This window comes from Lemur catta, chromosome 1 (assembly GCF_020740605.2).
Source record: "Lemur catta isolate mLemCat1 chromosome 1, mLemCat1.pri, whole genome shotgun sequence".
Classification (NCBI taxonomy): domain Eukaryota; kingdom Metazoa; phylum Chordata; class Mammalia; order Primates; family Lemuridae; genus Lemur; species Lemur catta.
The window spans coordinates 164,221,138-164,245,806 of NC_059128.1; the positions used below are offsets into that span (position 1 = coordinate 164,221,138).

The 24,669-nt window shown below is 37.8% G+C and overlaps 1 protein-coding gene across 3 annotated transcripts in view; it reads left to right on the forward strand.

The window, feature by feature from the left end:
* The window catches only part of COL6A5 (collagen type VI alpha 5 chain), a 103,692-nt gene that overhangs the window by 70,678 nt on the left and 8,345 nt on the right, over positions 1 to 24,669 (forward strand). For all 3 annotated transcript variants that reach the window (XM_045538524.1, XM_045538514.1, XM_045538505.1), the window contains 2 exons: positions 21,666 to 22,355; positions 23,970 to 24,063. In XM_045538524.1, the coding sequence (XP_045394480.1) occupies positions 21,666 to 22,355; positions 23,970 to 24,063 (784 nt within the window). The remainder of the gene's footprint in view (positions 1 to 21,665; positions 22,356 to 23,969; positions 24,064 to 24,669) is intronic.

Below are 24,669 nucleotides of genomic sequence, written 5' to 3' on the forward strand. Positions count from 1 at the left end.
GACATTTTAACAATGTTGATTCTTCTGGTCCACGAGCATGGTATGGCTTTCCACCTGTTTACATGCTCTGCGATTTCCTTCCTCAGTGTTTCATAGTTCTCCCTGTAGAGGTCCTTTACCTTAAGGCAACTATTTTTTGCAAGTTCAAGATGGTGGATACAACTTCTGCTTTTATTGAAATTGAAGAAGTAAGTTGGGACAGGCACCACTAGGGAGATCACTGATATGAGTTCTCAAAAATGTCCCTGATACTCTCACCAAACTTAAGATTTTTCTAGAATCCACAAATTAGAATGTTAGTATAATACAGAAGGAGGCAGTGTAGAGAATATCAGAGCAAAAGAGGAATTCAATTTTAAAAGTTGGCCTGGCCAGTGCCCCCAGAATTTGTGATTAAAAAAAAAGATATAAATTTTATTTTTGAGATACTCAAAAATGGTAGCATGTAAACTCCCCCGGTGCCTATGTTATACATTTTAATGGCAAAGCAATAACTTTTGCAAAGACTTAATAGTTTCAAACAAATCAGATACATAGGATTATGTCTGTATTTTCATTAAAAAGTATGAAATTCCAAACAGACTATTTACCCATTCCCCTTATGAATCTAGAATCTTCTAAAATGCTTAATTGTCCAGAATGCCATTTTAAGCATTGTGTCAAAAGTTATCATGTGTGTAGTTACAATATGCAAGTATAAAAGAAAAGGGGGCCAATTTTGTACTATGATATTTGTCCTTAGATGCTTCCTTGGATATATTTTCTTTTTCTTGGGTTCAACACTCATGTTCCCATAACTATTTCTGAAATATAAATATTTGAACCTTATCTTTAAAGCAGCTAAGCTTACCTTTGTAGAAGCTACAATTATGAATTTAAAAAGCCAATCAATTCATTAGCTGAAAAATAGGCATTTTATCTTAAAGAAGAAATGATGCAGTAAAATTAGATGTATGTAGTACCATGGCATTAAGGCATTGAAGTGTGTATTTTCTTTAGTTAAAACACTTTTTTAATTCTCATATAAGACATAGCTTAAAGAAGAAAATTAAAGATTTGTTCTTTTTAATGGATGTTGTTAATTTTGGGTGTTCATTTTAATGATATGGGAATTAAAACAGCCCTCAGGGCACAGGAATTTATTATGGTTTGGTTTAAAAAGAAAAAAAAGAACAGGTGTTTTGGCTGAGTGTTAGAATATCTAGTTGTCATTTGTGATAGCTTTGTTAGAGGTAAACATTCCAAAGTCTAGTCATTCAGAAGTGTGAAAGAAAGACAGATATGACTGGGTATTGGAAGGAAGGGAGGAAAGGGAGGAAGGAAACTCATCTTTGCACCCATTGTTATGACCACTGTTCAGTAGTAAAAGGAAGACTTTTCATTAGGTTTTCAGATACCTGAGAATCAATATATTTGTAGTCAGTGTAAGGTCCAATTTGGCTGAAGAAATAACTGATCATAGTTCTAGCAGGACAGAAGTAAATCCCACCCCACCGGACCCCTCCTGCGTGAGTTAAAGTATGCTGGGCATTCTGTGGGTGACTGTGTCAGGCCGTGATAGCCTGGAAACAATGAGCACTTCAGACCTATGGATAATATATGTTTATATGCTCTAAAATAAATCCAAGTCTCAGATCTTAAGTGTTTTCTATGAACTTTGTGCTATTCCTTCCTTCCTCCCTCCCTTTTCTCTCTCTCTTTCTCTTTCTTTCCTTTTTAAATAATCTTTAGCAAGTTGCTAAAAAAAAAAGTGGAGAACATTCTGTAAAATGTGCCATCCATCTGGAGAACAAATTGTGGTTCAGATATTTTATTCAGTCATTTGGAGATAAGCTCTGATAAGTTCCAGATGTATAGCACAAATAAAAGGTTGATAACTTTCATAAGCACCACCATATGCTGTGTTTGTTACTCATTTATAATGTACTTCTTACAGCTGTTAGCTGATCTTTCTGCCCTTGAACTGAGAGTCTTGGAGAAAGTCAGGAATCTTAACCATTTAAGAAATTTATAGTTCCCAGAATCTTGTGGGCTCGCAATGAGTTGCGATCACCCTCTTTCACAAGAAGCACAACCACTATCTCCATACCTAGGCCTTGCCTTCAGCTTCTTCCCTCCTGCTCTGACTGGAATTGACTTCATTTTTAAATCTATCACCTTTCCTGGCCCTCTCCGTTCCTTAGAGCAGCCCAAGGACAACTCATATCAGAATTACCTGGAAGTCTATTATAAGCACAGAGTCTTAAAGTTCTCCTCAGAACTACTGCTTTATATTTAGGACTATGAATGGGGAGGGTAAAGCTACTAGCTCCAGAACCACGATAGGTGGTTTTTGTATGCTCTCAAGTTTGTGATCAGTTATCCCAGTGGTTCTCAAAATGTGATTCCTATACAAGCAGCATCAGCATCACCTGATTCACTCGCTAGAAATGCAGTAGCTTTCATCCCAGACCTACTGAATCAGAAATTCTAGGAGTAGGGCTCAGTAATCTGGGTTTTAACAAGCAGTTCTGGTGATTCTGAGGTAGGTTGAAGTTCGAGAACCACTGTACTTCATGCTGTTTTGGTGTGCCAGATTTGGTCTGTGTTCTCAACAGAGCTAAAAGCAATTGGGTATCTAGCATCACAGAAAGGAAATGAGAATTCATGTTTCAAAAGAGTTCCAGGTGAACTGTGTTATAATTTTATTTTACTCACCCAAGAACATCCATCCATCCATCCAACACCTATCTAACAAACCAAATATGTAGAGGTTATTTAGAGATACTAGCTGGCATTTTTTTTTCTAGCAGGCGTTTTGACTATGACATCTGTCATATAAAAAGCCTTTGCAACATGAAGCCCCTCCTAATTACTTACCAATGGAATGTACTTTGGTCTTTGGAATTATGTGATGAAGAATGGGTATTTTAATTAAATTGCAACTGTTGATTCAGTGGCAAGTCTAGCACTTTCATCAAACACGCTGTGTTAACCAATACTTAAGGTATAGCTAGTCTATTTTCAGAATTAAAGAAGGTCCAGATAATTTGTAATAAATGTTAAATACCAACCCAAACTCAGCCTAGAGCTTGCTCCTAGCTTTAAGCATCCCCAGGCCTTAGGACAACTTGAACTCATGTTCTTTTTTTTTTTATTTCAGCATATTATGGGGGTACAAAAGTATAGGTTATGTATATTGCCCTTGCCCTGCCCCCCCCCCGAATCAGAGCTTGAACTCATGTTCTTTTCAATGAATTCATTATGAAATGAGAAGCAACAAGTCCCTCTTTAGACTAGGGTGGAGTTGTACCCAAGGAAATTTGCCCAGGTTTTCTTTTCTTTTTTAATTTTCTTAAACTTTAATCTTATTCTGATCTACAAATCAGCTTTAAGAAAAGGCAATATATCTTTTGATTTTGAATCAATCATAGGATAATAGAACTGGAAGTATATTCAGTAATATTACCCGATGCAAACTCACCTGAATGTGATTGTACTCTAACCCACCCCAGAGAACACAGTGTAATGTCTAGAGACATTTTTTATTGTCACAACTGGAGGGTGCTACTTGCATCTAGTGGATAGAGGTCACGGATGTTGCTAAACATGCTACAGTGCACAGGACAGCCTCTCACAACAAAGAATATCAAGTCAGACTGTCAATGGTAAGAGAAACCGTGTTTTACAAGAAACCTCATGTCCCCAAGTTTATGGCACAGATTCACTATAGAGGCTCTTGACCTCTACACCCTGCCCACTCTTCCCCCATTAGACTTCTAGGATTCTGCTAATATTTTATAAATTATAAAAGTACTATCATACCATATAAAATTCAAATACAAAGTCTCAAACAATTTAGCAAATTGAGCTATTTTTAGTGTGGGATATATTGTTTGGTTTTTCCAAAGGCATGTATGTTTACATAGTTTTATTTAATTACATATCCTGCCTTTTACATAATATGCCATAATATTTTTCGTATTGTTGTAAGATTCATGCTAATTTTTTTTCTTTTTTTTTTATTTCAGCTTATTACGGGGGTACAAAAGTTCAGGTTATATATATTGCCCATGTCCCGCCCATCCCCCCGAGTCAGAGCCTCAAGCGTGTCCATTCCCCAGACAGTGTACATTGCACTCATCATGTAGTTATACCCCCATCCCCTCCGCCCACCCCTCATCCCCCCGAGTCAGAACATTCAAGCGTGACCATTCCCCAGACGGTGCGCAACGCACTCATCATGTAGGCATACACCCATCCCCTCCCCCCACCCCCCACCCCCCCACCTCAGTCTGATACCCAATTGGTGTTATTCCCAAATATGCACTTAGGTGATGATCAGGGAAACCAATTTGCTGGTGAGTACATGTGATGCTTGTTTTTCCATTCTTGGGATACTTCACTTAATAGAATGGGTTCCAAATCTCTCCAGGAGAACAAAAGGGATTCTATATCACTGTTATTTCTTGTAGCTGAGTAATACTCCATGGTATACATACACCACATTTTACTAATCCACTGATGAATTGATGGGCATTTGGGTTGTTTCCACAACTTTGCAATTGTGAATTGTGCTGCTATAAACATTCGGGTACAGGTGTCTTTGTCATAGAATGAGTTTTGTTCCTTTGGGTAGATGCCCAATAATGGGATTGCTGGATCGAATGGTAGGTCTACTTGAATCTGTTTAAGGTATCTCCATAATGCTTTCCACAGGGGTTGCACTAGTTTGCATTCCCACCAGCAGTGTATGAGTGTTCCTGTCTCTCCGCATCCACATCAACATGTATTGTTTTGGGACTTTTTGATAAAAAGAACTGATAACCTAAGGCAATCACAGCAACAACAAAAATAAACTAATGGGGACCTGATTAAATTAAAAAGCTTCTGCACAGCCAAAGAAACGGTCACGAAAATAAACAGCCAGCCTACAGAATGGGAAAAAATTTTCGCACACTACACATCAGATAAAGGACTGATAACAAGGATCTATTTAGAACTCAGTAAAATCAGCAAGAAAAAAATCAAACAACCCTATCAAAAAATGGGCAAATGACATGAATAGAAATTTTTCAAAAGAAGATATAAGAATGGCTAACAAACATATGAAAAAATGCTCAACATCCCTAATTATCAGAGAAATGCAAATCAAAACCACAATGAGATATCACTTAACTCCGGTGAGAATGACCTTTATCAAAAAGTCCCAAAACAACACATGTTCGCGTGGATGCGGAGAGACAGGAACACTCATACACTGCTGGTGGGACTGCAAACTAGTGCAACCCCTGTGGAAAGCATTATGGAGATACCTTAAACAGATTCAAGTAGACCTACCATTCGATCTAGCAATCCCATTATTGGGCATATACCCAGAAGAACAAAAGTCATTCTTTAACAAAGACACCTGTACCCGAATGTTTATAGCAGCACAATTCACAATCGCAAAGATGTGGAAACAACCCAAGTGCCCATCAATCCACGAATGGATTAGTAAACTGTGGTATATGTATACCATGGAGTACTACTCAGCTATAAGAAATAACGATGATACGACATCTCTTTGGTTCTCCTGGAGAGAGCTGGAACCCATTATACTAAGTGAAGTATCCCAAGAATGGAAAAACAAGCATCACATGTACTCACCAGAAAACTGGTTTCCCTGATCATCACCTAAATGTACGTCAGGGAAGGATACCAATTGGATATCAGACTGGGATGGGGGTGGGGGGAGGGGATGGGTGTATGCCTACATGACGAGTGAGTTGCACACCCTCTGGGGAATGGTCATGCTTGAAGGTGCAGACCCGGGGAGGTTGGGGGGGGGAGGGGATGGAGGTATGACTACATGATGAGTGCCAGGCGCACTGTCTGGAGAATGAGAATGGATGCGCTTGGGACTCTGACTCGGGGGGATGGGCGGGACATGGACAATGTATATGACCTAAACTTATGTACCCCCATGATGAGCTGAAATAAAAAAAATAAAAATAAAAATAAAAATAAAAATAAAAGAAAATTTTCAAAAGAAGATATAAGAATGGCTAACAAACATATGAAAAAGTGCTCAACATCCCTAATCATCAGGGAAATGCAAATCAAAACCACAATGAGATATCACATACTAATTTTTGTTTTCCTTTTTTTTTCTTTTTACAGATTTAGGGGGTACAAGTACAGTTTTGTTACATGGATATAGTACATAGTGGTGAAGTCTGGGCTTTTATTGTAACTGTCACCTAACTAGTGTACATTATATGCATTAAATAATTTTTTCATTACACTCCCCCTCTCCTCCCCTCCTACCCTTTTACCCTTCCAAGTCTCCAGGGTATATTATCCAATCCCTGTGCCCATTTGTACACATTATTTAGTTCTCACTTATAAGTGAGAACATGCAGTATTTGACTTTGTTTCTGAGTTACTTCACTTAAGATAGTGGCCTCCAGTTCCATCCACGTTGCTGCAAAATACGTTTTCATTCTTATGGCTGAGTAGTGTTCCGTGTGTATGTGTGTGTGTGTGTGTACACACACTATGTTTTCTTTTTCCAGTCACCCACTGATGGACACTTAGATTGATTCCATGTCTTTGCTGCTGTGAATAGTGCTGTGATGAACATCTGAATGCAGGCATCTTTTTAATATGATGACTTATTTTCTTTTGGGTAGATACCTAGTACTGGGATTGCTGGATTGAATGGTAGTTCTGTTTTAGTTCTTTGAGAAATCTCCATACTGGTTTCCATAGAGGTTATACTAATTTACGTTCCTACCAGTAGAGTGTAAGTGTTCCCTTTTCTACATGTCCTCACCATCTGTTATTTTTTTTACTTTTTTTTTCTTTTTAGTTTAATGGAGTTCTATTTGTCCCTTTTTGTTTTTGTTGCATTTGCTTTTGAGGTCTTACTTACGAATTCTTTGCCTAAGCTAGTGTCCAGAAGAGTTTTTCCTAGGTTTCCTTCTAGGATTTTTATGGTTTCAAGTTTTACATTTAAGTCCTTAATCCATCTTGAGTTAATTTTTGTATGTGGTAAGAGATAGGGGTCCAGTTTCATTCTTCTGCACATGGATTCCAATTTTCCCAGCACCATTTATTGGAAAGGGTGTCCTTTCCCCAGTGTATGTTTTTATTGACTTTGTTGAAGATCAGCTGGTGGTACATATGTGGCTTTATTCTTGGGTTCTCTATTTTTGTTCCATTGACCTATGTGTCTATTTTTATCCCAGTGCCATGCTGTTTGGGTTACTGTAGGCTTATAGTATAATACGAAGTCAGATAATGTGATGCCTCCAGCTTTGTTCCTTTTGCTTAGGATTGTTTTTGCTACTCAGGCTCTTTTTTAGTTCTACATAAATTTTAGGATTTTGTTTTAATTCTGTGAAAAAAGACATTGGTATTTTGATAGTAATTGCATTGAATCTGTAGATTGCTTTGAGCAGTACAGTCATTTTAACAATATTGATTTCTCCGATCCATGACAATTAGATGTTTTTTTCATTTGTGTCATCTACAATTTCTTTCATCAGTGTTTTGAGGTTTTTTTTTTTTAATAGTTATTGCAAATGGGATTAACTTCTTGGTTTGGTTCTCAGCTTGGTTGTCATTGATTTCTAGAAATGCTACTGATTTCTGTTTATTGATTTTGTATCCTGAAACTTTACTAAATTTATTTATCAAATCTAGGAGTCTTTTGGCAGAGTCTTTAGGGTTTTCTAGGGATATGATCACATCATTAGCAAACAGGGATAATTTGACTCCCTCTTTTCCAATTTGGATGCCTTTTATTTCTTTCTCTTGTCTGATTGCTCTGGTAGCACTTTCAGTACTATGTTGAATAGGAGTGGTGAAAGTGGGCATTCTTGCCTTGTTACAGACCCTGGGGTGCATGCTTTCAATTTTTGCCTGTTCGGTATGATGTTGGCTATGGGTTTGTCATATGTGGATTTTATTATTTTGAGGTGTGCTCCTTCTACCCCTAGTTTGTTGAGAGTTTTTATCATGAAGGGATGCTGAATTTTATCAAATGCTTTTTCTGAATCTGTTGAGATGATCATATGGTTTTTACTTTTAATTATTATGTGATGGATCATGTTTATTGATTTACATATGTTAAACCATCCTTACATCCCTGAAATAAAACCCACTTGTTATGATGTATTATCTTTTTGATATTCTGTTGGATTTGGTTTACTAGTATTTTAATGAGGATTTTTGCATCTATGTTCATTAGGGATATTTGTCTGAAGTTTTCTGTTTTTGTTGTGTTCTTTCTTGGCTTTGGTATCAGGGTGATACTGGCTTCATAGAATGAGTTAGGGAGGATTCCTCCCTCCTTGATATCTTAGAACAATTTCAGTAGGATTGGTACCAGTTCTTTGTATGTCTGGTAGAATTTGACAGTGAATCCATCTGGTCTTGGGCTATTTTTTTGGGGGGGGAGGGTGGGAGGAATTTTGTGTTACTGTTTCAAACACATTACTTATTATTGATATTTTCAGGATTTCTATTTTTTCTTGGTTTAATCTTGGGAGGTTGTATGTTTCCAGGAATTTAATCATTTTTTCTATGTTTTCTAGTCTGTGAGCATAGAGTTATTCACTATAATCCCTGATGATCTTTTGTATTTCTGAGGTATCAGTTGTAATGTCTCCTTTTTCATTCCTGATTGTATGTATTTGAATCTTCTCTTTCCTTTTCTTTTCCTTTTCTAGTTTAGCTAGAAATCTATCATTTTTGTTTCATCATTTTAAAGACACAACTTTTTGTTTCCTTGATCCTTTGTATTATTTTTTGGTGTCTATTTTATTTAGTTCTGCTCTAATCTTTTTTATTTCTTTTCTTCTGCTAGCTTTGAGTTTGGTTTGTTCTTATTTTTCTAGTTCCTTGAGGTGTGATATTAGGTTGTTAATTTGTGATCTTTTGATTTTTTGATATAAGCATTTAACAGTATAAACTGCACTCTTAGCACTGTTTTTCCTCTATTATAGAGATTTTGGTATATTATATCTCCATTTTCATTCATTTAAAAAAATTTTTTTTATTTCCACCTTAATTTCATCATTGACACAAAGATTATTCAGGAGCAGGTTGTTTGATTTCCATGTATTTGGATAGTTTCAGAAGTTCCTCTTGGAATTGATTTCTAGTTTTGTTCCACTGTAGTCCAAGAAGATACTTGATTGATACCAATTTTTTAAAAATTTGCTGAGACTTGTTTTGTGGCCTAACATATGGTATATCTTGGAGAATGTTCTATGTGCTGTTGAGATGAATGTATATTCTGTGGTTGTTCGGTAGAATGTTCTATAAATGTCTCTTAGGTGCATTTTGTCTAAAGTTAATTTAAGTCCAGGGTTTCTTTGTTGGTTTTCTGCCTAAATGATATGTCTAGTTCTGTCAGTGGGGTGAAGTCCTCCACTCCTGTTACAATGTTGTCTATCTCTTTTCTTAGATCTAGTAGTATTTGTTTTATGAATCTGGATGTTCTGCTGTTGGGTGCATATACATTTAGGATTGTTATATCTTGTTGAATTGATCTCTTTATTTTTATATAATGGCCTTCTTTGTCTTTTTGTACTGTTGTTGATTTTATGTCTCTTTTATTTGATATAAGTATAGCTACTCCTGCTTACTTTTGGCTTCTGTTTTCATGGAATATCTTTTTCCATCCCTTCACCTTTAGTCTATAAATGTCTTTACCAGTTGGGTGTATTTCTTTTAAGCAGCATTTGGTTGGATAATTTTTTTTCATCCATTCTGCCAATCTATCTTTTCAATGGAGCATTTAATCTATTTATATTCAAGGTTAATATTGATATGTTAGGTTTTGTTCCTGTCATAATAATGTTAACTGGTTTTTCTTTTCTTTAAGAAGTCTGAAAACAGGGCCCCAATCTCTTCTGGCTTGTAAGGTTTCTGCTGAGAAGACTGCTGTTAGTCTGATGGGATTTCCTTTATAGCTGACTAGATGCTTTTCTCTTTCTGATTTTAGAATTTCTTTTCTTCATATTGACTTTAGATACCTGATGACTATATGTCTTTATGAAGCCCTTTCAGTATATTTCCCTGGAGTTCTCTGACCCTCTTGTATCTGGATATTGAAATCTTTAGAAAGACTAGGGAAGTTTCCCTTCATTTTGTTTTCCAAACCTTTTGCTTTTTCATTTCCCTCAGGAATACCTACGATTTGTAGGTTCAAATACTTTACATAATCCCATAGTTCTCCAAGTCTTTTTAAATTTTTTAAAAATCTTTTTCTTTATTTTGTCTAACTAGATTAATTTACAAGACCTGTCCTCAAGTTCTGAGATTCTTTCTTCTTCTTGATCTAGCCTAATTATTGCAGCTTTCAATTACATTTTGTAATTCCTTCAATGAATTTCTCATTTCAAGAAATTCTATTTGGTTTTTCTTTAAAATATCTATCTTCTTGGTAAATATTTATCTCATTCATATCCTGAGTTGGTTTTATGATTTCTTTCTATTGGTTTTCAGATTTTTCTTGGATCTCATTGAGCTTCTTTGTAATCCATATTTTGAATTCTTTATCTTGGATTTTAGAATTTTCTATTTGGTTAGGATCCATTGTTAGAGTGCTAGTGAGATCCTTCAGGGGTCCCACTCTGTTTTTTCATACTGCTAGAATTGTTATGCTAGTTTCTTCTTATCCAGAGAAACTGTCACTTCTTGTCTTTGAATTTACTTTCTTTTGGATAGGACTTCCCCCCCACACTTTAGGGTATGACTGTAATGTAAATTGAGTAAGGGCATTTGGATTTGCTTCTGGGTGTTTTCAGGGTCCAAGACTGTATATGAATTCTTTGGTTATGGATAGCCTTAGTGTGGTGGTTTACTCAAATGCTGGTTGTAGCAGTGGTATACTGGGCATGTGAGTGGGCTCTCGACCTCCTGTGGAGATAGGGAGGCGGAGGTGTCAAGAAGCTTATCTCATTCCCAAGCACTGTGCACTCGTGTCAGTAGATTTTGTATTTAGTTGTGCAGTTCGACCTCCAGATAAGAGTCTCCTGTGGCAGTAGCAATAGGGCATATATATGATTTTTGCTTACCTGGAGAATCCTTCTGGTCCCTCAGACCATGGGCTGTTCTATGGGATGCATGAAGCTGGGCAGAATTGAATTGAGCTCACACACCCTTAGGTGTCCCAATGGCGGGCACAAGCACCAGCCCTGACAGAGGTGGGGGGGTAGTGGCATAGACTCTGTAAGATTTTCTTGGTTATCAATAGCCTTAGTGTGGTGGCTTTCTTAAATGCCAGTTGTAGCAGTAATGTAGTGAGTAGGTGAATGGGCTCAGGGCCTCCTGAGTATCTGGGGTAGTATGGGCTATGGTGGTAGCTGAGGTTGCACAAAGTTTTCTCCTTCCTGAGTGCTGTGCCATTATGTCAGCAAATGTTGTAATGGGCTGTGCAGGTTGCCTTTCTGGCCGGTAGGTGGCACATGCAGGAGAGAGCCACCTGTGATGATGGCCATGGGATTTATTCTTGATCTCTGTTAACCAGGAGAAGTACTCAGATGTCCCAGGCAATGAGTGGGGTCATGGAACTCCCAGGGGTCCCTGTCCCATGTTCCTCCACTGAGGTGGGTGAGAGGGAGCAAAACCAGGTAAAGGTTGAATTGGGCAAACCCACATTCAGGCTCCACAATGGTGGGCACAAGTGGCAGCCCCAACAGGGGTTGGAGGGCAGTTCCCTGGCCATTGGGGCAATGTTCCAGAGAGGAGCATAACTGCCTCTGCAGCACCAAAGAGCTTGCACAGGGAGAGAGGGATGGCTGGGGCTCCACAGCCCAGCAGGCAGTAGTGGGACCCACCCAGCTCACACACCCTTGACCCAGTGGGTCTCCCAGCCATGGCCTGCCACTGGCAGCAGGCTGAAAACAGCCAGCTGAGCCCCAAGCAGTCTGTGCTCAGATTGTGAAACTGCCCTAGGCCACAAGACTCCCTGACTGGGACAGAAACCACAGCTCTCAGACCACACCCCTCCTAGCCTGGGCCTGCAAAGTGGGGGAGAGGCACCCCCAACTCTCCTGATGGCATCAGCCCATGCTATGCTCTCTCAGTTCTGATGAGATCGGGAACATTCAGGGTGGTATGGCTGTAGACTCATCTCTCAGTTCTGGCTATGGGGCATCATCCACACTTGAGATTAAATTACAAATCTCAGCTCCAAGCCTCTCTCAGCTTGTGACCACCACCTGAGTAAATCTGGAAGATTTCTCCAAGGTCCCTATGATTTGGATCAGGATTGGCTTCCTTCCCTCAACACCAGGGTCTGGGAGCACATGCAAAGCACTTCCCAATGTCTCTTCTTCTCACACACTCTCCATCACTCACCAAGTCAGATCCAGTGCTGGGAAGGGTCAAGAAGCTCCCCTGTGGCCTAGACTGCCCAGCTCCCCAGTGGGAAGGTGTATTGTAGAGAACCACTCTCGCCCCACCGACACTTTCATGCTTTGAAGACTCACAGTTTACTGTCAGACCCATGGTGCAGGCTGCTGCCCACGACTCCTTTCAAAGTATCCAAAGTTTCTTTCACTTTTCTGTTGAGCTCCTGTGCTTCTCCTGGGATAAAAGTTCACAGTGCAGATCTCTACACACTATTTTGCTATTTTCTATTTCCAAGAGAATAAGGTGTACTAATAAAGCCTCCATTCCACCATCTTGGAAAAAAAAAAGAAAAGGCATGCTGATTTTTCTGAATGTCCTCATAATGTTCCTTTCAATAAATGAATGCATTTAATCATTTACTTCTTTTTGAACACAGCTTCTAATTTTTGTTGTCACATATCAAACTTGAATATATATTTTTACTTCTGCTAAATTTAAATCTGTAGTAGAATTAAATGCAGCAGTATTGGCTTCTGAGTCATCTGTGGAACATAAACTGAACGTTCTACTTTTCTGTCAGTACTTTTTTTAAAGAAGAGATCAGTAATGGAATTGTGGTCATATCTGAAATTTACTGACATGTTTCACAAAATCTTTAGGAAATTTCAGTTATCTTGAGGTTCTTTGTGAAATAAACTGAGTCTCCTGCTACTTCATTTGAAACTGTAGACTGAAGTATTGTATTTACTTTTGCTTGGTGATTTATTATAAATATTGTCATTATAGTTTTAGTTGTCTTCTTGAAGGTTTTACATGTGGACAAGATTAATGTCAACTGAGAGTTCAGATACGTGGACTATCTGAATTGAAATGTACACTGGGGTTGCTTTTGTATGTCTTAAGCAATTATTTGTTGCAACTAATAAAGCAATGTTCTAGAGTATTGGAGTCATTTTATGTCATGTGGTCACTTTTCTAATGGAAGAAAACTTGGATACTTGAAGTGGTAACCAGGTGATAGTGGTGGTGATGATGATGGGAGTGGTGGTGATGATAGTGTTGGTGCTGGTCATGGTGGTAGTGAAGACAGTGGCAGTAAAGGTGGTTGTTGCTGATGGTTTTGGTAAGGGTCGGTGGTAGGTATGGTGGTAGTGATAATATTACTGGTGTTGGAGATGGTGTTGATGGAGATAAAAGTATGAGGGTGGGGTGATAGTGATGGTGGTAGTGGTGATGTTGGTTGGTAGTGATAGTGGCCCTCATTGAGGGCTTACTATACCAAAGGACTCTGTTAAGCATTACCATAGATTTCCCTTGGTTATTCAGACATTCTTTCCTGTAACAAATATGTATTTGGCTCCTGTTCTGTGTTAAGCCCTGAGCTAGACTTTTTGGGGGATTAGAGAGAATTAAAAAAAAAAAAAGACTCAGACATAGGTCCTGTCTTCAAGGAGCTTATAATCTGTCCAGTGTATTCTGTGTGTACAAAAAAATGCCTAATACAAGGCAAAAAGTATTCAGTTCAGTAAAAATAATATAAATGGAATGCTTTGGGGGGATTAATTTTTTTTTCCATCCAGGTCAATTCTCAAAGCATTGCATATACTGTCTCATTTGACTATTTAACAATGTCCAAGGTATAATAGTAACCACAGAAGCTACTGCTTATTGAGTGCAACCACGGGCACTCAATATATAAACCACGTAAGCACTTTGTATACATGATTTCATTTAACCTTTACAAAAATCTATTATTATTCTATTGTACGGAAAAGGACACTGATGCAAAGGTTAAGAACCCACACAGAGTCACATAGCTTGTAAGTGGCAGAGTCAGAATTCAAACCTGTGATCATCGGCACAAAAGCACTAACTTTTAACTATGTATATCATGTTGCCTGGTGATGGCCTTTTCTGCATTTGCAAATGAGGAGATATATTCAATTGCCAAATTTGAGAATAAGTTAAATCATGTCATTATTTGGGAAAGTTATTTGTAAATAATTTTGATGGCACAATGCTATTTTTAAATTTCAATTTAATTTAAAAAACCCTCTTTTTATAAACTCATCCAGAAGCATGGAACACAGATCCATTAAAACCAAAGGGCCAGATCCAGGTGGTTTGGTTATAAATGACTCTCAAGGCATGCATCACTTTTTCTCAGTGTGCTGGTACCTTTCTGTAGACTATTGTTTCAGACTGTGAAATGGTTCACAAAACTCACTCTTGTCATCTAAATGCCAGCTAGAAAAATCTAGGCCATAAAAATTAATTCTGAGACTTTGGGGGAACGAATAAAACCTATTTTAAGACTTTCTCCTACTTGTTCAGGTAAATGGGGGAAGAGGACCTGAAACAGCAAAACGAGAATTTTAGATGTGTCTGTATTTCCCTTTGGCATAAAATCAACGACACCCCATCAGATACACACACTTGTGCCTGCCTCCTTTGCTGCCCTAGCTCATGCCCTTAGAGCTTGACCAGTGACCTCACTAGACAGGCCTGGGCTGGCAGTGGTGAATGGAATTATTGCCAACTCCCCCAAAGTTAAGCATGCATGAACACAACACAGTGACCCCCTCATTTCTGAGAGCATACTTACACTTGTGTGTAAGTGCGTAAGTTATACCAGCTGACTTTGCATTTTTTAAATGAAAATCCTGGCTTTCAGAATATGATAAGAAGGATTCCCAGATGCTTGAGGCTTATCTGTTTGTTTGTTTCCTTCTAAAAATTTTATTTGTGGAGTGTTTAGGATATGCTAGGCAATGTGCAAACTCTAATTCTCTCAAAAACCTTATAAGGTTATAGTTTATTATTAACATTTTTTAGGTAATGAAATTGAGACATGAAGAAGACTCAGGGTCACAGAGTTAGAAAACGGCAGACGCAGGACTCAAACTCCAAAGGTTCTTCTCTCATACCCACTGCTCTGCAATGTTTAGAGAAGAAAAAAATTGCAAATTTTATTTAATTCATAAAATTGCTTACTTTTGGAAGAAAACATTCTCTAGCAGCTTTAAACAGAAGGAATAGCAATGAACTGAGAACCACATTCTTCATAGCAGGTCCCAGGGCCTTTAGTGAGCCGGCTGATGTGTGCCTTAATGTTTCTGTTCCACCTTCATATCTGATGACGTGTTCTTCTGAAGGAGTTAGACAGCTAGACAAAGCTGGGTTTAATCCTGCCTCTACCACTAACAGGCTGTCATTTCTTAGCTAATTCATTTACCCTCTTCAAGCCTCAGTTTGCTTATCTGTAAGAAGGGAATGATGACAACTCCACCCTCATAGTGCCATAAGGAAGATTAAATAAGAGAAGATGTGTGTAGAGCTGAGCACAAGCCCTGAAGCAAACTGAATGCTTAATTAAATATCCAAAAAGTGGGAAAGCAAAAAGAAAGTATTTCCAACCTCATGGGAAGTCATTATAAAAATTGTCAACTTGAAAAATATCAGCTACAGTTCATCTGGACAGAGCCTTACACATAAAGTAGCCTCAATTGCACATGTGGTTTGCCTGTGGAAAACACATGGCTAATTTCGGCCCCTGGACAAATTTCAAGGCAGACCACTGGATAACTCATGCATATCTTGAGATTTCCCACAAATACCATGAAAGGCAGCACAGCTGCCTCACAGTATACTTAATCCCAGTCCAAATGGCCCGAGTCCTTTACATTCTCCCTTCTCTCTAAGTTTCCTTCCCACCCCCGCTTCTCCCTAAAGTTATGGAGCACACTTGGCATTGTGGCTTAAAGCCTTGGCCAAAGTTAGGCTGATCCCTCAGGGGGGTTCCCTGGAAATCCAGCTGGACCCCTTATTCCTTCCAAATCTTGTCCCTAATAAAGTGAGCCAGCTTTTCCTCCTCTGCCATTCGGAGGAAATTCTTCCACAGAGTTGAAGACGGGAATTTGGCTTGGTTGACATTTTTAAAAATAAACAGCATTATTGTGAGCTATGGGTATATTTTGTGCACACTTCTGCCAGGTTTTCTTGAAAGAAAATATTTTTGAAGGCCCTGTCTTCCTAAGTAAGATGAATTTAGACTCGAAGTAGAATAATCACATCTTGTGTTTGACTAAATTTTAGAGTTTTTAAGACATAATCATCCACATTTACCTTCTTTGATTCTCATGCTAATTCTGTAAGTAGGGAGGGAACTTATTTTTAGAAATGTCATAGATGAAATATACCTCTTTAGAAAATAGTTTTGCTGAATACTTTGGAAAACGGTTGAGATTTTCCCCACTAATAAAGAGAAAACTGTAAAAAACAGTAATAGTTCTGGTATTGTCAGGGTTGATTTTTCTAGAGACGTTGTCCCGGCTTTTTGGCTCCTGGCTTGAAGGAATGACAAGTCCGGCAGGTGTGAGGGTGTGATGATAGACACTAGCATTTCCACATAAGCAGCTTTTTTACGGTAGGCTTGTTAACATAGAATAGCAAGTGAAAGTACATTTCCTGAGGGGAAATGGGTTTATCTCCATTGGTGGAGAAGACAGCTGGGGTCTTACTATAATTTTATTTTTATGTTTACACCTTATGATATATTAAATGGTGGGTGGAATATTTATTACTTTACTGACAAAAGGGTGGAGAGTTTTTAGAACTAAGGGCACTTCTCAATTTTATTCTTATAGGGTAACTTCTAGGGGTTTCCATGACAATTGTAAACTGCCATGGCGCTGATGGGTGTGATTTTTATCATATTAATGTGTGTTAATGAGGAAAAGGCCACCTTTGGATATGAGCTCTTAGGTTCTGTGCATGCTCCTGGCCAGGAAAGGTCCCTAACTGCAAGTTCCTGTCCTTGCGGGTTAGGTTCTAAATATTTATTGGTCTCTTTTTTGCCCCCTTCCTTTTCTCCTGTGGTTAACGTTGCCCACCTACACCTGTCCCTCACAGTATGGGCATGCATGAAAAAATATTCCACTAACATAACTCAACCCTTCCTCTTCTACCAGAACTTTTGTGATGCTTTTCCTTAGGTTTTAACAAACTGTTTTGGTTGAGCTTTTTAAGGAGAAACTGAAACACTGTGGTTGGAAAACAGATATACTGGTAGCAGAGTAGGTAACAGTTAGTCAACCCCAAGATTGCAAACTCCAAAAAGGTAGAAATGTCCATTTAATTAATCTTCACAGTTGTAACCCACTATGGCTGAGAACTCTAGTAGCGTTTTTTGTGGTGTTTTACAGCTAAAGTACATTATATGGCACCCATAGCAGAGACACATGTTGTCATCTGCACTTCTAGTTTCATATTTGGTTGTTTAATCAGAGACCTCCATCTTGATCAGAAATTCTAAGAAGAGTTTGAAACTGGATTCCTGGTGGAGAATGGAAGATCCATAAATTTCAAACATGCTTGTGAAATGCAAAATCCTGTTCAATTAATACAAATATATTAACAATGGAAGAATCTGGTCTGTGTATATGGCCAATTCTTAGTCCTTTGTGAGAAGGAAAAGAACATGGAAGCATCTCAAACAGGATGGTCAGTTCTCATCTATTAGAGCTGCCCAAGATGGAGAAAAGAAGCTAGATTAACCTCCCAACTGAATTAACCAAAAAAAAAAAAAACCAAATAAAACAAAATATATGAAAAAACACTGGACATCAGGAAATGAAAGACAGTGATCCTGAGAGAAGGGGAACAAATGGAGTGAATTTCTACAATTGTTCCAGCTTACTGCCTTGAGAAAGTTTTCAGGCCATGATACAGGAATGGGGATTGAGGTGAAGCCCAGTGAGCTCCTGGAGATAAGGAGACAGAGCTGAAAGTTTTCATAGACAGAGCACTCTGAAGGTGTTAAGAGTTTGCAAGACAGAATACCGAGAGAGGAGATAGCTGCACAGAAAGTGGACCCCAGAGAGCTGCAGAGGGATTCCGTGGATTATTCAGCAGAAAACTGATAGCACATGCATATGCTGGGGAAAACCATCTGAAAGTAATGCCATTTGCTCCACAGGGCCAGGAATAGTGCCTTTTCCCACAAGCAAGACTGGGAAAATCGCAATTCAGACAGTAATAGGGAGAAAACTTAGGAGGGTCTTGCCTTAGTAGTAGGAAATAATTAGCCCTAAATGAAGCACTGCTCTGGACTAACCAAGCAAATCATAACAGCAAGACCCAAAAGGATCAAAGTCTTTCCACATAACTTAACTGCCTCCCATAACAAAGCACATAAATATTTATAAGAATACAAATGTATCCCACACCCAACAGAAAAATTTCACAATGTCTGGCATACAAAGAAGCAGAAAGACACAATCTATAATGAAAAACATAATCATTCAAAACCAAATCAGAACTGACGCAGATGTTAGAATTAGCAAAGATATTAAAACAGTTATTGTAACTGTGTTCCATATGTTTAAATTTAAGTAAAGACATGAAAGATATAAACAGAAGATTTAAATAGAATTTGTAAAGATAAAAATTAAAATATATAAGATGAACAATACACTGGACAGAATTAATTGCAGATTAGATTTGGCAAAAGAAAGAAAATAGTGAACTTGAAAATGTAGCAATAGAAATATTCAAAAGGAAACACAGGGAAAAAAGATTAAAAAATAAAATGAAAAGAACATCAATGAGTTTCCATATCTTCTCCCAATAGTTCGTGGAAAAAGTGGACAGAATCAGCAGAAATATATAGTAGGCTTGAACAACACTATCAACTAATTAATTGACATTTATAGAACACCGAACAGCAGAGTACACATTCTTTTCAAGTGCACATAGAACATTTACTAAGATAGAACATATTGTGGGCTATAAAACAATGCTCAAAATTTTAAAGGATTCAAGTCATACCAAGTATGTTCTCTGGCCAATACAGAAATAAATTAAACATCAATAGCTGAAAGATCTTTGAAAAATCCCCAAGTATTTGGAAACTACATAAGCACTTTTAAATAATTCATGATCAAAGAAGAAATCAGAAGGGGAATTAGAAAGTATTTTGCAATGAGTGAATATGAAATCAATATATCAGAATTTGTGAGATTCCACTAATGCAGTACTTAGGAGGAAGTTAATAGCATAAATGTTTATATTGGTAAAGAAGAAAGTTTTCAAATCAATGACTGCTATTTCTACCTTAAGAAACCAGAAAATGAAGAACAAGTTAAACCCAAAGTAAACAGAAGAAAGAAAATAATAAAATTAAAGTGGAACTCAATGAAATGGAATAGAAAAACAATAGAGAATATCAATAAAACCAAAAGTTATTTCTTTCAGAAGATCAATAAAATTGATAAACTTATAATCAAACTCACCAGGAAAAAAGAGAAAACATAAATTACCAATATTAGAAATGAGAAAGGAGACATTCTACACATAATAAAAGAATAACCAGGGACTATTCTGAACAATTTTTTGCATATAAATTAGCTTAATTGAAATACACAAATTTCTTGCAATGCATGAATTACCAAAGTCCACTCAAGAAGAAATAAACAAAATAGCCCTATACCTATTAATGAGATTGAATTTGTAGTTCAAACCTACCCACAAAGAAGAAGGCTCCAGACATAGATGATTTCACTGGTGAATTTAACAAAACATTTAAGGAAGAAATAATAACAGTGCTACACAAACTCTTCCAGAAAATTCAAGCAGAGGGAATATCTCTCAATTCATCTTAAACTTTATTTTAATTTTAAATTTTTATGGGTACATAATAGTTGTACATATTTATAGGGTACATGTGATAGTTTGATACAAGCATACAATGTGTAATGATCAAATCTGAGTAACTGGGATATCTATGAATAGATGGTGTTTACCAGAGACTGGGAAGGCTAGTGGGGGTGGGGGGATAAAGATGGGTTGGTTAATGGGTACAAAAATACAGTCAGAAGGAATAAGATCTACTGTTCAGTAGGACAGTAGGGTTACTATAATTAACAATACTTTATTGTATATTTTTAAATAGCTAGAAAAGTAGATTTGGAATATTTCTAACTCATTTTTTGAGGCCTGATTACCTTGATACCAAAACCAAAGATACTGTAATGTCTTTTATGTATGAAAGAGAAACTAGAGACCCAACATTTCTTGTGAACATAGATGCAAAAATTTTAAACAAAATTTTAGCAAATCAAGTCAACAATAGATTAAGAAAAGATAATGTGAGGTTTACACCAGAAGGCAGGATTCATTGAACATTCAAAAATCATCTAATAGAGAATTTGCTTCATTAATAACATCACCCATGGTGTTGGGGTTTTGGGGTTTTTTTTTTTTGCATTCTATTTCAATATTAAGCCTTTATAGCATTGATACACGTTAATCAATTCATTTGTTGTACGAAATAAAATAGTAAATGTAAAAGCATCTAAAAAAGGGTTGAACAGAAAGGGTTGATCAATATAAATTTGTTCCAGTTATAAATCTACTTTTTTGCTTGATTAGGTTCACAAACTTCTTCTTTCACAAAAGAATAGAACATCAGCTGTCTACTTTCTGTCTTTCTGAGCTGGCATTTACTGTTGTGGCCTCACCAATCAGTCATCATTCCCATGATTGTGGACAGGTTTCATGATCTCTTAGGCTTAGGATAGTGCTACTTAAAATACTGGTCTGCAATAAGGTAAGAAGCTTGCATCAGAATGTAAATCAAGGCATTCTTTCCTTCATTAAGAAAGTCTTGCTGCAAAAAAAAAAGTCAGCTGAACTAATCTTTGTGCTTAGTAATATAGTTGACTTACATCATGGAGCACTCTCTTTATCTTGTCATGGACTAATAAACTAGTTGTAGCCTGGCACTTTGAGTACCAAGTTCTTAAGAGGATGTCCTTTCACAGCTTTTATATTCTATAGACAGCACTTGTTTATACTTGTTCTCATGATGTCATTCTGCAGTGCATATTTTGAACATGTGTATAAAGGTATACGTGTTTGTGCCATCAATAAATGTAACTTTGACATCTATACTTTCTCTTGGGGTCATTACATATATTAATTAGATCTCATGCAAAAATGTACTCCAAATTTTGTAACTATGTAGGATGCACTAAAAATAGCTATATATTTCTTGTCTTGCACATTAAAATAGCTTGAGGATAAATCAATCCTTTCACAAAGTTCTAAGATAGGGTGGCAAATAGATTTCTTCCCCTGTGACAACACATGTCAAAAGGTAATGCCTCTCTGTGCACTATGTGGAGACAGATGTGGAGAATGCATCTGGGAATGAGTACTGTGACTGATTAGTGATGTCTGTCATGGGTATGGGAGTGAAGCACACCCCAGGCCATCTATGTGTTTCCAAGTTTATCCCTGTATTGAAAAGAATGACTTGAGTTATTCTGTTGCAGGACATGAAAATCATGGCAGAAAAGAAGAACCAGGCCTTACTAATGGACCTGGAGATGCCTCTCTTCAAGAATACTACATGGATGTGGCTTTCCTCATAGATGCTTCCCAAAGAGTAGGAAGTGATGAATTTAAGGAAGTGAAAGCTTTTGTGACCTCAGTGCTTGATTACTTTCACATAGCTCCAGATCCACTGACCTCCACCGTAGGAGACAGAGTGGCTGTCCTGAGCTACTCTCCCCCAGGCTACGTGCCCAACAGTGAAGAGTGCCCCATCTACCTGGAATTTGATTTGGTTACATATAACAGTATATATCAAATGAAACATCATCTCCAAGACTCTCTTGAGCAACTCAATGGAGATGTTTTTATTGGCCATGCCCTGCAGTGGACACTTGACAATGTCTTCGTGGGAACCCCCAATCTGAGAAAAAACAAAGTTATCTTTGTAGTATCTGCTGGCGAAACAAACCCATTAGACAAGGAAGTCTTAAGAAACGTATCTCTGAGAGCCAAATGTCAAGGCTACTCCATATTTGTGTTTTCCTTTGGTCCCACACACAATGACAAGGAATTAGAAGAATTAGCCAGCCACCCCCTGGATCATCATTTAGTACAGCTTGGCCGAACCCACAAGCCAGATTGGGACTATATCATCAAGTTTGTCAAGCCATTTGTTCATTTAATCAGACGTAAGTCATCAAAATTTTTCTATTGCTTTTGCAATAGATTTAATGTCTCTGTGTATAATCCAACAGCAGATTTAGTGAAATGACCCTCACTTCACTTAACAGTGATGGGGGGTGAGTAGGAGACAATGAAAAATCTCAGGAAAATCCCAGATCTTTTTGACCTTGAGCCTTGCTGCTACACTGCCAAAGTATTTTCCAGGAAATCCTCAAATGGGTGAAAAGATAGAAACACTAATCTTTGAGTGTTTATGATGTTCCAAGTTCTTTAAATAGATAGTGTCATTTAATCTTCAGTACAGCCCTCAAGGGAAAATATTTATATCCCCATTTTACAAGTGAAAAAACTGAGGTTCAGAAATGTTAAATAAATTTATCAAAAGCTCACACATCATAATTGGTAAATTCTAGACTCAACCACACATATTCTGACTCCAGAGGTGTGCTCTTGCCCATTACACTATATTTCAATTACTAAACCCTTAACAAGGTACACTGCTGTAATAAATAATATCCCCTGACACCTGCTCCAAGGACTTCTATTTTGTCTTCTTATTAATTAACCTTGGTTCTGACTTTAATTCTTATAAGCCATAGGTGCAAATCTCTTCTACAGCCTCTATCCCAGGCAGCTGGCTCTGGCACAGCCACACAGGGATTTTTAGGGGTGTCTTTACAAAGTGGGGCTTTAAGGGTGGCTGCCCTAGCCTCTGCCCATGTGTTGTAATTTTTTCTTTTTTGAGACAGAGTGTCACTCTCTTGCCCTGAGTAGAGGCCGTGGCATCAGCCTAGCTCACAGCAACCTCAAACTCCTGGGCTCAGGTGATCCTCCTGCCTCAGCCTCCCGAGTAGCTGAGACTACAGGCGTGTGCCATGATGCCTGGCTAATTTTTAGTAGAGACAGGATCCTGATCTTGCTCAGGCTGATCTCAAACTCCTGACCTCAAGCAATCCTCCTGCCTCAGCCTCCCAGAGTGCTAGAATTACAGGCGTGAGCCACCTCACCTGGCCCATGTGTTGTAATTTTAGACATGGGTATAATAGCACACACAAGACCTTATAGCATCAAACAAGTCCTGGCCTGCACCGGAATTAGAAATCTGGCAAAGGCCACGTGGATTGTTCTCTGTAGCTCCTGCAAGTTTACTAGAGAATCACAGGGATGCAGGTTTTCTGACACATAAAAAGCCCCAGGGCTTATGTAGTGCTCAAGGATCTTAGAATTTAGGAGTTATATTTAGTAGCAGGCAAAAAATTGTGTCTTTCTCCCAAGCCCAGGATAAATAAGGCAGACAATTTCGATAGCTAATAGAATCTCGTAGAAAGAACATAGGGAGAGAAACAAGTGATAGGATGGATTTAGAGATGTCCTTGAATTATATCACAAGCTTATGACATGCAGATTATGGGAATTATATACTGTTACTGCTATATCTCATTGACTTTGCCAACAGCAAGGAATTTCAATGCCAGAGTGTGCCTACTTTGCTGAGTCCCTTATAAAAGTAATATGTTCTTGTAAACATTACCAACCACGGGAAAAGATGAACTGACTTTGGATGATGGACATAATGGGGAAGGGTAAAATTCAGACTAACTAGCCCACTCTCTCTCCAGGTGCCATCAACAAATATCCCACGAAAGATCTGATTGCCACATGTGTTAACATCACCTCTCCCAACCCAGAGAACGTTGGCACAGACACTGTATTGTAAGTTGAGAAATTCAGAGTTTGGGCAACACTACATCTGGAAACAGTCCTTAAGAAAATAATTTGAAATTAATGGCATTTTAGTTTTCAAGATACAAGTTTTTTTGGGGGTTGGGGGGTGTGTTTTAAATGCTACTTTTGATGACAGCACAGGTATGGAGTTAATAGCAGGTAGAACATGACCTATATTAGAAAGAACCATGTTTCTATTTCTGTTGCTTTTATTGAAAAAAAATTAGTAACTACATAACAGGACTGTAATATTGGATGCTGCCAAAACAGAAAACTTATAATATCAAAGATTAGATATGACAGTTTTAGAGCAGCAGAAAAACATAAACAAAACAAAACATTTGCCATTTAGAAAACAAACACATGAAGACTGGCAGGAAGGATCCTTTCAAGTTTGATTTTGCAAAGTACAACCCTAAGTAGTCAATAAAAATTTAGTGATGAAAAATAATATTGGTTTGGAATCCCAAACTGCTGAGATAAATAAATGTCAATTTCCCTTGAGAATATTATAAAATTGCCCTTGAGTCAAATTTCATTCACAAACTACATTTGGACTATTCCAATCACATGCATAAAATGAGTTCCTCTCAT